The sequence below is a fragment of the Rhinoderma darwinii genome, chromosome 1 (assembly GCF_050947455.1).
Source record: "Rhinoderma darwinii isolate aRhiDar2 chromosome 1, aRhiDar2.hap1, whole genome shotgun sequence".
NCBI lineage: Eukaryota > Metazoa > Chordata > Amphibia > Anura > Rhinodermatidae > Rhinoderma > Rhinoderma darwinii.
This window is the reverse complement of record NC_134687.1, coordinates 627,170,699-627,184,143: the sequence shown is the minus strand read 5'-3', so window position 1 is coordinate 627,184,143 and position 13,445 is coordinate 627,170,699. Positions and strand designations below refer to the sequence as shown.

General features: G+C 47.7%; 1 protein-coding gene across 1 annotated transcript in view; it reads right to left on the bottom strand.

The window, feature by feature from the left end:
• DNAI1 (dynein axonemal intermediate chain 1) overlaps positions 1-13,445 on the bottom strand; it is a 142,908-nt gene that overhangs the window by 58,727 nt on the left and 70,736 nt on the right. The window contains exons 18-19 of the mRNA XM_075847599.1: positions 11,437-11,585; positions 10,402-10,501 (exon numbers count right to left, since the gene is read on the bottom strand). Of these exons, the coding sequence (XP_075703714.1) occupies positions 10,402-10,501; positions 11,437-11,585 (249 nt within the window). The remainder of the gene's footprint in view (positions 1-10,401; positions 10,502-11,436; positions 11,586-13,445) is intronic.

Genomic DNA, 13,445 nt, shown 5'->3' with positions numbered 1-13,445 from the left:
CGCCATACAGCCCCCCTGTAGATAACGCCATACAGCCTCCCCACTGCAGATAACACCATACAGGCCCCCTGTAGATAACGCCATACAGCCCCCCCTGTAGATAACGCCATACAGCCCCCCCTGTAGATAACGCCATACAGCCCCCCCTGTAGATAACGCCATGCAGCCTCAAACCCACCTTTAGATAACGCCATACAGCCCCCCCTGTAGATAATGCCAAAAAGCCCCCAACCCCCCCAAAAAAACGGCCTATAGTTTGTTCTACAAAAGACATGCATCCCCTATCCACAGGATAGGGGATGCATGTGTGATCGCTGGCAGCAATAAGGAGAACGGGGGAGTCCCGCTGACCTGACAGATAAAGGTTTCAGTGCATGATACAGCTGCTCTGTATATAGGATACAAAGCAGCTGTATCTCATAAAGTAAAAATTATTTTTAATAAAAAGTATTTACAAAATAGCACCAAACAGACCTTAGGATAGATGTCGCCCCGTGCGAAACTATCTTTCAGAGCCCCACCCTCATCACGTAGAAAATGCACCATAAAAAAAGTATAATGCCCCCCCACAGTATAATGCCCCTTTAGTTCCCCTCATACAATATAATAATAATAATATATTATAACCCCTCCAAGGACACAGTATTTTGTCCTCTAATTGTGCCAACACAGTATTATGCCCCCTAAGTGCCACACACAGTATATTGCCCCCAGTAGTGCCCTTACACAGTATTATGCCCTCTGTAGTGCCCCTACACAGTATAATGTCCGCTTAGTGGCCCCCACACAGTATAATGCCCCCTCCCCTGGCTGCCACACACAGTATATTGCCCGATGTAGTACCCCTACACAGTATAATGTCCGCTTAGTGGCCCTGGCTGCCACACACAGCCCCCCCCTGTAGATAGTGCCCCCCTGTAGATTGTGCCATACAGCCTTCCTTTAGATAGTGCCATATCCCCACCTCCCCTTGTAGACAGTGCTATACAGCCCCCACCTCCCCCTTGTAGACAGTGCCATATATCCCCCCACTTCCTCCTTGTAGACAGTGCCATACATCCCCCCACCTCCCCCTTGTAGATCGTGCCATACAGCCCCCCCACCTCCCTCATGTAGACAGTGCTATGCAGCCCCCACCTCCTCCTTGTAGACAGTGCCATACAGTCTCCCCATCTCCCTCATGTAGACAGTGCCATAATGCCCCCCACCTCCCCCTTGTAGATCATGCCATACAATCCCTCACCTCCCTCATGTAGACAGTGCCATACAGCCCCCCACCTCCCCCTTGTAGACAGTGCCCCCCCCCCCCAAAAAAAAAAAGTTGTACTCACCTAGGCCCCGTTCCAACAATGAACTGAGCTGCTCCACGACGGGATCCTTGCATCGCCCGGAGTAATCCTGTAGCCTAGTACAGAGTTTCCCAACCTTTTGGCACCACTGGAAAAATACAATTTCCTCACGGCAGCCCTACCAAAAATTGTCTAGAGAAAGACAAAAAACAGCTAAAAGCAAGCACTACACTCGTAGGGTATGTTCACACAGCGTTTTTTGCAAGGCAAAAAAAAATTCTTTCTCAAAATTCCTTCAGGAACTGACAACGTTGTGTGACCTTTTTTTTTTTTCTGCATTTTTTCTAAGCTGTTGAAGCTGATGCAAAAGACAGGAAAAAAAGCTCCAAACGAGCGACGCAGGTATTTACTGCCCCCTATTAATATCAATTTGAGGTCAGAGGTGGAAACCACTTGAAGAACATCAGCCCCCCCACTGTCAGTAAAATAATCATCGGCCCCCCACTCACAGTAAAATCATTATCAGCCCCCCACTCACAGTAAAATTACCATCAGCCCCCCACTCACAGTAAAATTACCATCAGCCCCCCACTCACAGTAAAATTACCATCAGCCCCCAACTCACAGTAAAATGACCATCAGCCCCCCACTAACAATAAAATGATCATAAGCCCGCCACTCGCAGTAAAATGACCATCAGCCCCCCACTCACGGTAAAATATTAATCAGCCCCCCCACTCACAGTAAAATGACCATCAGCCCCCCACTCACAGTAAAATGACCATCAGCCCCCCACTCACAGTAAAATGACCATCAGCCCCCCACTCACAGTAAAATGACATCAGCACCCCCCACTCACGGTAAAATGACCATCAGCCCCGCCCCCCACTCACGGTAAAATGACCATCAGCGACCCCCACTGACGGTAAAATAATCATCAGCCCCCCCACTCACAGTAAAATGACCATAAGCCCGTCACTCACAGATTCCCCCTGTAGATAGTGCCACACAGCCCCCTGTAGGTAGTGCCACACAGCCCCCTGTAGGTAGTGTCACACAGCCCCCTGTAGGTAGTGTCACGCAGCCCCCTGTAGGTAGTGTCACGCAGCCCCCTGTAGGTAGTGTCACGCAGCCCCCTGTAGGTAGTGTCACACAGCCCCCTTGTAGGTAGGGCCACACAGCCCCCTGGTAGGTAGCGCCACACAGCCCCTTGGTAGGTAGCGCCACACAGCCCCCTGGTAGGTAGCGCCACACAGCCCCCTGGTAGGTAGCGCCACACAGCCCCCTGGTAGGTAGCGCCACACAGCCCCCTGGTAGGTAGCGCCACACAGCCCCCTGGTAGGTAGCGCCACACAGCCCCCTGGTAGGTAGCGCCACACAGCCCCCTGGTAGGTAGCGCCACACAGCCCCCTGGTAGGTAGCGCCACACAGCCCCCTGGTAGGTAGCGCCACACAGCCCCCTGGTAGGTAGCGCCACACAGCCCCCTGGTAGGTAGCGCCACACAGCCCCCTGGTAGGTAGTGCCACACAGCCCACAGCCCCCTTGTAGATAGCACCCCCCTTCCTGTAGATAGCGGACTGTAGCTCCGTGAAGGAGCGAAATCTCCCTGTGACCGGGGATTCCGCTCCAGGAGTACTCCGCTTGATGTCTCTGTCCATATATTGACAGTGACATCAGGGGCAACTCCTGAAGCAGATTCTCCGTCCACAGCGTTGCCGACACTGTGACCGGGGATTCCACTCCAGGAGAAACCCCTGTCGTCTGTGTCCATTTATGGACAGTAATGTCAAGGGCTTCTCCTGGAGTGGAATCCCCGGTCACAGAGTCGGCAACACTGTGGACAGGGATTCCCCTTCAGGAGTTGCCCCTGATGTCACTGTCCATATACGGACAGAAACATCAAGAGGAAGCGCACCAGGAGCGGAACCCCTGGCCACACAGGGATTTTGCTCCTTCAGGGAGCTACAGTGGCGCTAGTAGATTGCAGAGCAGGGCGATACCTCCCTGCTTTGCTATAGTATGCCGCCGGCCATGGGGGGGCCCGTTCCGACGGGCGCCCTCATGCCTGGTGTAGCCACCCATGCCACTTCCTGTTCTCCCAGAAATCCCCTCCTCCTGCCCCCACTGAGCCCTGGCACTTAATCTCTCCACCTTGCCCCCTGATACCCACCAGCTGTCTCTGCCTGCCGCTCCAAAGAGACCCTACTAGTTTGCTTTTCACCGCTGCTTTACCTCCCACCCCTATACTTTTTGCCCGCTCCAATAATGACGGGGGCCCCAGACTCCTTGGCTGTATGGGGCCCAGAAATTTCTGATGGCAGCCCTGTTTACATCAACTACTGATGATAAACTACAGTAGCTGAGCATACCATCAGTTTCATACTGTCCATGAACCTTCACCTAGCTCTACGTTCTATGACTTTTATACTAGTAATTGATCATTACCTGGCTGTGCTTTCCGTGACTTTCAGAGTGACCATAGATCATGACCTAGCTCTACATTTCATGACTATACTGCCCATCACTAATCATGACCAAGCTCTATATTTCATGACCATCATACCCACCACTGATCATGACTTAGATCTACATTTCATAAATATCATACCAACCACTGATCATGACCTTGCTCTAAATTTCATGATTCTCATGCCCACCACTGATCATGATCTAGATCTATATTTCATGACTATCATACCCACCACTGATCATGACCCAGCTCTACATTTCCAGACCATCCTACCCACCAATGATCATGACCTAGATCTACATTTCATGACCATGAAACCCACCACTGATCATGACCTAGCTCTGCATTTCCTGACTATCATACCCACCACTGATCATCACTTAGCTATACATTTTATGACTTTTACACCTACTAACGATCAGGATCTAGCTCTACATTCCAGGACTTCCATAACAACTATCAACAATATCTGGGCCTACATTATGTGCCTTTCTTACAGATTAGCGTTTTTTGAACATGCAATGTTGGCATCCAGCGCTCTTGTCCATGTGAGCACCTCGTCTAAGGGTTACTGACAATGAGCATTCATGATGAGACAACATATAAGCAGTTGCTGTGTGAGTTATGATAGCGAAGGATGTGGTATCAGTAGGTAGTCTGACGCCTCTGCTGATATAATGAGAGGATGGAGCACTCACTTGGATATGTAATAACTGCGCTATTATGTGACATACTCCCCTTCCTCGGCTCGTTAGTCCTCAGTGTGCATGAAATGGAGGAAATACATATTAAAGTATGGAAATGTGATTGCACTTGACCTGCGGGAGCCAGAAGTACAGATAGTAATATTTTCCCCTGAAGTAAATTCAATTAACCAGAGATGTGATAAAAATTCAGAAGATGTGAGGACGTCTCGTCATAGAACAGGAATGATGGCGGATAAATAAAGGTGATGAGGTTCTTTGCTTCCGACAGCACTCCCTGTAATAAGAATAGATTATACCTCAATCTCTGCCGTCACATCACTACGTGTTAATTATCTATCTCTTCAACTCACAGGCACCACATATGTTCTCCACCTGGCATCCGTTACACCTTCTTAGGCTGGATCACTTATATCTCCGGACCCAGCACTGATCATAGGCTCAAAGCCGCAGCACTGGTCATGGGCTCCCCGGCCCAGCACTGGTCATAGGCTGAAAGAGGCCCAGCGCTGGTCAGAGGCTCCCGGGCCCAGCGCTGGTCAGAGGCTCCCGGGCCCAGCGCTGGTCAGAGGCTCCCGGGCCCAGCGCTGGTCAGAGGCTCCCGGGCCCAGCGCTGGTCAGAGGCTCCCGGGCCCAGCGCTGGTCAGAGGCTCCCGGGCCCAGCGCTGGTCAGAGGCTCCCGGGCCCAGCGCTGGTCAGAGGCTCCCGGGCCCAGCGCTGGTCAGAGGCTCCCGGGCCCAGCGCTGGTCAGAGGCCTCCAGACCCAGCGCTGGTCAGAGGCCTCCAGACCCAGCGCTGGTCAGAGGCCTCCAGACCCAGCGCTGGTCAGAGGCCTCCAGACCCAGCGCTGGTCAGAGGCCTCCAGACCCAGCGCTGGTCAGAGGCCTCCAGACCCAGCGCTGGTCAGAGGCCTCCAGACCCAGCCCTGGACAGAGGCCTCCAGACCCAGCCCTGGACAGAGGCCTCCAGACCCAGCCCTGGACAGAGGCCTCCAGACCCAGCCCTGGACAGAGGCCTCCAGACCCAGCCCTGGACAGAGGCCTCCAGACCCAGCCCTGGACAGAGGCCTCCAGACCCAGCCCTGGTCATAGGGTCCTAGACCCAGCCCTGGTCATAGGGTCCCAGGCCCAGCACTGGTCATAGGGTCCCAGGCCCAGCACTGGTCATAGGGTGCCAGCACTGGTCATAGGGTGCCAGCACTGGTCATAGGCTCTCAGCATCTAAACTGGTTACCTGTTCTCAGCCCATACCACTTATATATTCATACTTGGGCCTTGTTACAGTCATGGAATCCCATTCCCAGTTATGTGATCCAAGGCCAATGACCAGTCTTGTTTCCAGGCTTTGTGCCAGTTATATGATTCCAACATTCTTGCTGGTTATATGATCCTGGGCCCTGTACTGGTTATATGATCCTGGGTCCCATGCTGGTTACATGATCCATGGACCAATCCTGGTTATAGGATTCTTGGTCCCATACTGGTTATATGATACTGACCACCATACTGGTTGTATGATGCCGACCACCATACTGTTTCCCTCGATTCAAGGCCAAGCACCGTACTCGTTTTATGATCCCAGGTCGCATACTGGTTATAAGATCCCAAACACCATAATAGTTAAATGACGAGGGCCCCATACTGGTTATATGACCCTAGGCTCCATACTGATTATCTGATCCTAGGCCCCATTATAGTTATATGATTTTTGGCCTTGTACTGGTTATAAAACTCCAAACACCATAGTGGTTAAATCATTCTTGGCTCCATTCTGCTTAAATGATCCTGGGCCCCATACTGGTTATATGATCTCAAAACCCGTACTGGTTATATTATCTCAGAAGCCGTACTGGTTATATGATCCCGGGCCCAGTGGTGACCACATGTTTCAGGTTCAGCTGTGGTTATACGGTAGGTTCCTATATATCCTGCATCATCTATATCCCTCATCTCACCGTCTTTACGATCTTCTCCATAGACACAAGTTCAAGAAGGTATAAAGTCTGACTGGAGGCAGGAGATAAACGTGTGGAGTTCACGCTGCATAACTTGGCACCATTCACAGTGCATTCAGCCACAAGTCCTATCCAGCACCGTCTGCTCACAGCTGTCCAGAGCTCAACACAAGTGAAACGTTCTTAGGATCTGAACTGCCTCAACTCCACCGAGATCCTGCGCCGCTCTATTTATAACACTGCACTGCCAGGATCTGTTTGGAGGCTGAACAATGACATCCTTGTGAGTAATGGAAACCCTGGAGGACAAAGAGGGATCGGAGGCCAAGCACATGGCTGACTCCGCAACATGACAAATTAGGTCGCTCGTTTCCCAGGACTGCGGGTGAGAACAGACTTCTAAGAAGCCTCGAAGGCCGGTTTACTCCGGACGCTGCTCTCGCTCCGGAGCAAAATCCATCAAATGGATAAAACATCTTATTACTTCCACAAAAAAAAAAAGCAGACGCTCTAAGTGACTGTTATATGGCTTATTTCATCTGTAAAACCGTCACGCTGTTAAACTCGCTATGGGAGAACTCAACTCAGCAATGACTTTCAACAGGGAGCGGTCACTCAACTCTCCTACAGTCTTGAAGGGTAAATCTGCCTAGTTATATGGGAGTGAAACGGGAGCAGGGGGTGTTTCGTTTGTTGTATGACTCCTGGAAACATTGGCGACAACCCTATTTGCGCTGTAATGGCCGCCACATTGGTGGTCAGCCAACTTTTCCAGAAACGGTTTTGAAAACTTGACAGATGCCAAAAAACTAAATAAAAAAAAAATCAAATCAGGGCTATTACATAGATGGGGTGTGGCTAGTGGATGGGAGGAGCCTGTGTTATGGGTGGGTTTATCCTACAACACCAAGGGTTCTAGCCATATTAACCCTGCCCCTGCCCTCCTTCATTTCACAGCATGTCACTTTAAGAAAAAGAGATGTTTGAGAACAACAGCCAAACGGTAATGGAAAAGTGAAAAGTTTACTGCAAATATCCTGTCCAGCGCATCTGTTATGTTATATTAATAAGTGCACCCCCCTCTATGTAGGGATCATTACAGTCATCCCCTATAAGACGTGGAGCTCATTATAGTTCCGACCCGTGTAATCCGCGTAAATAATGAGCATATTAAAATTCTGCGTTTATTATTCTGCACAGATTTTTTTCCAGGGCATGTAAATGGGGTTATAAAAGCACTATTCACTAGTATTGGGTGAGGAATATCTGAGGATTTGGTGTTGATTTAGCAGTGGAATCCGTGTCTAAATCCTCATCGAATCCTCAATGTCAACATGGCCTGAGGAGCAGCAGCCGCAGCCACCGCCCTGTTCCTGACACGATCTTACAATTCTCTGCTTGGATCTACCAGCATTATTTCTTTACTGCTGGCAAGCGGTAACGTGGGATAAGGGATCCCTGGAGAAGACCTCTCAGATTTCTGTCTACACAAGGAGATTCAGCAAATACAATTTTAAGAAGGAGGATTGTAGAGTCAGCCAAATTTTATAGAATCACAAGGTTTCGCAGGCGGCACAATATAAGTGTGAGGTATTAGGATGTAGATTAATGCTGCTGCGAGGCGGAGTCCAGTCATGAAGGACAGGAAAGAGGAAAGACCGAAGAAAGAAAGGAAGAAATGGAAAGGGGAGAGGAAATGAAGAAAGGAAAAGAGGGAAGAAAATAGGGAAGAAAATAGGGAAGGAAAGAAAGGAAATAAGAAAGAAAGAGGAGGAAAGGCAGCAAGAGAAAGAGGAAAGGGCGGAAGAAAAGGACAGAGGGAAGGAAAAAAGAAAAGAGGGAAGGAAGGAAAGAGGGAAGGAAAAAAAGAAGAGGGAAGGAAGGAGGGAAAAAAGAAAAGGAAAGGAAAGGGGGCAGGAAGAAGGAAAGGGGAAGGAAGAAAGAAAATGAAAGCGGGAAAGAAGAAAGATGGAGCGAAGGAAAGAAAGAAAGAAGGAAAGAAGAAGGAAAAAAGGGAAACAGGAAAGGAAAGAAGGAAGGGAGAGAGGAACGGAAAGAGGCAAGAAATGAAGGAAGGGGAATAGAAAAGTAAAGAGGGAAGAAATGTAAATAGGAGAGGAGAGAGGGAAGGAAGGGAAAAGGGAACGTAAGGAAGGGAAATAGGACATGAAAGAGGATAGGAAATAGGAAATTAAGGGAAAGAGGATAGGAGAAAGGGAAGGAAGGGAAATAGTATAGGAAAGAGGGAAGAAAGGTAAAGAGTATAGGAAAGAGGGAAGAAAGAAGAAAAAAAAACAGGGAAGGAAGGACAAGAGGAAAGGAAAGAGCCAAGGAAGGACGGGAAAGGAAAAAGAGGAGAAAGTGAAATAGGAGCGGAAAGAAAAACGGAAGGTAAGAAAGAAAGGACAGAAAGGAGGGGATAGAGGAATAGAAGGAAGATAATGGGGAAAGAAAGCATGAGAGGAAGGAAGGGATGGATGAAGGAAGAAAGAAGCCTTCCCTGCCGATCTAGAGGAAGGTGACGATGAACAGAATGAGTTAGGAGAATGCTGTAAAGCAGGGAATTGTGGGAGCACACAGAATAAAGAGAGTATAAATAATAAGATGAATTCAGTATATAGAATAACCTCAGATTATCATTGGTAACACTGCTGCGATCTATGGAGGGATATTGAACTATAATCAACAAGCTGAGGAGATTGTCACATCCAAGACTCTGCTACAAGGAGGGATTCCTGTAATCCAGAATACATGGGTCCTGACAGGTGCTGGGATATCGCTCATTCCAGACTGTCCATGAATTACCTGTAAGGGAGCTAATAATGCACACTATATATTCATTCTAACATTGACCTCATTGCCAGTCTGTTGGAATTCCCAGATTATGAAATGACAGATTAAAGTTCTACAATACTCCAAATTACCTTCTTATACCCCCCCCCCCCACCCCTGCCATTGAGCTGGCATTGATTCTGTGTCACAATGTCCCTATATATTCTATACAATGATCTCCCGCCATGAATGTCATGTATAATCCACATATAATGCTCCAGTGATACACGTGCCTGTCGGGGAGGATTCACTGATTCACATGTAATGGCCGACGCTGATTCAATAACGCTCAAATAACTGGAATTAATTCTCCATAACAGGATGACGGGACTGAGTCTTCCCAAGTGAACAGATCAGAGGAACCTGAGCGGCGGCCTGGAGATGGATTCCCGGATCTTCGGACATAGGGTATGAATGGGGATGTGCAGGACCCTCATAGATACAGCACAGGCTTTCTTTCATGTCATGGATCCATCTTGTGATTTATAGTCACTGCAGTACTCTGGACTTCTAGTTCTGTTCATACTGAGCCTCCTGATTCATGTCTGGGACAAGGGACCCCTGTGCAAAAATAGTATAAGGGCCCCTTGCTTTCGCATAGCTCAACATAGAGCACCCTGCCCCCATATCTACCAGTAATTGGGATCCATGAAAGTCATTAGCTCAGTCCCTTACATGCAATCTAAGTTAGAAGCTGACTTCATGAGAGATCTCTGCTTCCTGTCATTGAATGTAAAAATTCTTATATACATCTAGAGGCTGAAAACTTGTCCTGACCTAGTCCTGCTCACACAGCTGATGATTTTGTTACAACGTATCAGTGCAGACAATCCTCTGTGAGCTAAACACAACAGCAGAACAAACCTCTCTCCTGTACTGGACACCCAGGCTGATTGCTGTTACCTAAACTGATACATTGTAACTAGCCCATCAGTTGTGTGAGCAGGACCATGTCAGGACCTAAAGTGCTGCTGGTGTGTTACACCTTTAAATCCAATGAATCGTATTCCCATAGTTCTGTAATGATTAGATGATCGCCGTTTGCGATTGGATCTGCTGAATTACCTTTTGGTCACTTTCATCCGCCTGCCAATAAATTAAAATCCAAGCTCCCTATAGGAAACACAGATCATGGAGGCGACAACTCTTACCTTGCCGTCTGTGGTAACCGCCGCAAACACGGTGGAAGAATATGGTGCCCATGCGACGTCTCCGACGGCAGAGTTCAGGTCAAATACGAACATGGGCTTCCTGTGGAGATGAAATCAGTCATCACTGTCATAGTTACTGGATAATCGTCATTTACCATATGAATGGCGCGCTTAGTAACGGACGTGCGTCACAATGTGTCACTCACGTTTTTACACAGTCGGATGATTTACTTGTTATGACATCAGGAATGATCAAAGAAGAGAGAGACTGTCATTAGGAGCATTCCTCAGAGACATCAGGGGGTCTGCGGAGGGTCCCTTAGGGGGCAACCGTTCTTTACAAGGATTTTTCACTCACTAGTTTATCTTTATTGAGGCATCTCACAGGCCCCACATCTTAAGACTCGTCCAGTCCCATATACATGGGTTTGAATTTACCAACGTTTTCAAGATCTCTGTTTGCTGTCAATGCATTGGAACAACCAGAAGATTAAAAACTCATGGTGACCCAGCTTTAGTGTAGTCAACCCAATATGAGCAACACAGCAGGAGAACAAAGCTTTCTCCTGTCCTGGACTTCAAACTGAGAGCTCTTACCTACAATGATACATTGTAACAAACTACAGTTGTGTGAACAGGAGTAGGTCATGACAGAATTTGTTAGCCCCTGGATGTACACAAGAATGTTTTTATTCGCGAACAGGAATCTGTGGGTTTAGCTCATACAGGATCGCTTACACTAATACAGTGTAGCAAACTCATCAGCTGTGTGTGAGCAGGACTAGGTCAGGATGGATTTTTCAGCCTCTGCATGTAAACAAGAATGTTCCCTTCCCATTCATTGACAGCAAGCAGAAATCATGAAAATGGAGCGGGGGGGGGGGGGTTCTCTGAGAAAAGCTTTTTCTTTCAGGGGTTCCCTTCTATTATTAGTGATAGTGGGGCAGTGACCCATGCATGTGGTCTATAATGCTTTTATGATAATAAGCGGGTGTCTGGGTATAACGGAGGAGTTACGGTGCCGGCAGGACATACTTTACGCTGTGTTCCCAGATCTTTACAGTCCAGTCGGAGCTGCAGGTGATGAAGACTTTGGGGTGGAATGGATTCCATCGCACGGTGTCTACAGCCATATTGTGAGCATCGAAGGTGTCCAGGAACTGGCTGGCGTAAGCCTTCGAGCACTGCGGAGAAATAAGAAGACACCCAATAAGAAACGGGCAGCAGAGTCTTCTTAACGTGGCCACGTACGTGGAAATATCTCAACAACAGAGAGGTGATCTGGTGTAACACCTGTATAGTGTGGGCATGCTGTACCCATGGAGCCCGGGAGTGGTGCAGCATCCTGCTGAACTGTGTTTACCACTGACGCTCAATCCCTAAAAATACTGTGAAGGGAATATGTAACAAAGCCACAGCAGTTAGGAGGGAGGGGCGCTGTCAGCAAAGCATTTGCAGGGTGGGGGGGCATGTTGAGGTCTCGTCATTTTCATTTTACTATGAGTCCCTATGCATGACTGGACCATACTCTGTGGACAGACTGGGAAAAATATTTGCAGGCCCACTTACACTTTTTTTTTTTCAGAAAGCGATTGAGATAGAGAAATATTAGTCTTATAACAGCCATGCATTGCCCAAATAATACCACCAAAGTGTGCCCAAATAATGCCATACAGTGCCTAAATAATACCACCAAAGCATGCCCAAATAACAGCACCATAAAGTGGTATACAGTGCCAAAATAACAGTACTATACAGTGTCTAAACAATACACCCAAAGAAAGCCCAAATAACAGTGCCATATAGTGCCCAAATAACAGTACTATACAGTGCCTAAACAATACCACCAAAGCGAGCCCAAATAACAGTGCCCTATAGTGTCCAACTAACAGTGCCATACAGTGCCTTAATACCACCAAAGCGTGCCCAAATAACCATGCTAAAAAAGCCAAAGTGTGCCCAATTTCATATAGTGCTATATAGTGCCTAAATAATATCAAGAAACTGTGCCCAAATAATACCACCAAAGTATGTCCATTAAACTGTGCCATACAGTGCTTAAACAATACCATCAAAGCATGCCCAAATAGTAGTGCCCAAAGAGCAGAGCTATACAGTGACTAAATAATATCACTATAGCCTACACAAATATTGCTAATACTAGTACCGTACAGTGCCCAAACCAGCAGCCAAACTATATTCACTTCAAAAAATTTTGATGGGGGAATGACCCATTTGCCTGGGCATCCTTGCATCCAAATACCTTTTCAGGTCCCACATGGTGGCCATAGAGTGGTGAATGCGTGCCCAAATAATATATATGCCATATACTGCAAGAATAACAGTGCTATACAATGCCTAAATAATACCACCAATGCGTGCCCAAAGAACAGTGCCATATAGTGCCTAATTAATACAGAGAAAATGTACCCAAATAATAGTGCCGAACAGTGTCTTAATAATACCCCCAAAGCATGTCCAAATAACTGTGCCATACAGTACCTAAATAATACCACCACAGCGTGCCCATAGAACAGTGCCATATAGTGCCCAAAGTGCAGTGCTATACATTGCCTACATAAAATCAAAGTGTTCCCAAATAATGATAATAATAGTACCGTACCATGACCAAACCAGCAGCCAAACTATTCTCACTTAAAAAAAAATTGATGGGGAAATGACCCATTGGCCTGGGAATCATTGAATCCAAATCCATGTTAAGGTCCCACATGGTGGGCATGGAGTGGTGAAAGCCCTCCTATAATCCAGCTCTGTTCCTATGAATCATGCACGCTCCTGGGACGGTCCATTTGTTATCATACCTAGCAGTTCTCTCCCAGCAAGGCAAACTTAACCCTATAAACTGTCCCATCATGCACTGCTGTCAAACTTGTGATGCCCCAGTTTAGGATATGGTTTGGGAAGGTGATATTTTGGTGCCTTGTTCTTGTACCTGGGCTCAGTCTACCACAGGAGGAGCAGGATGGAGGATGGAGCATTAATATTGACAGTCAGGCCTCTCCAGGAGTATTGTGAGCAGCTGC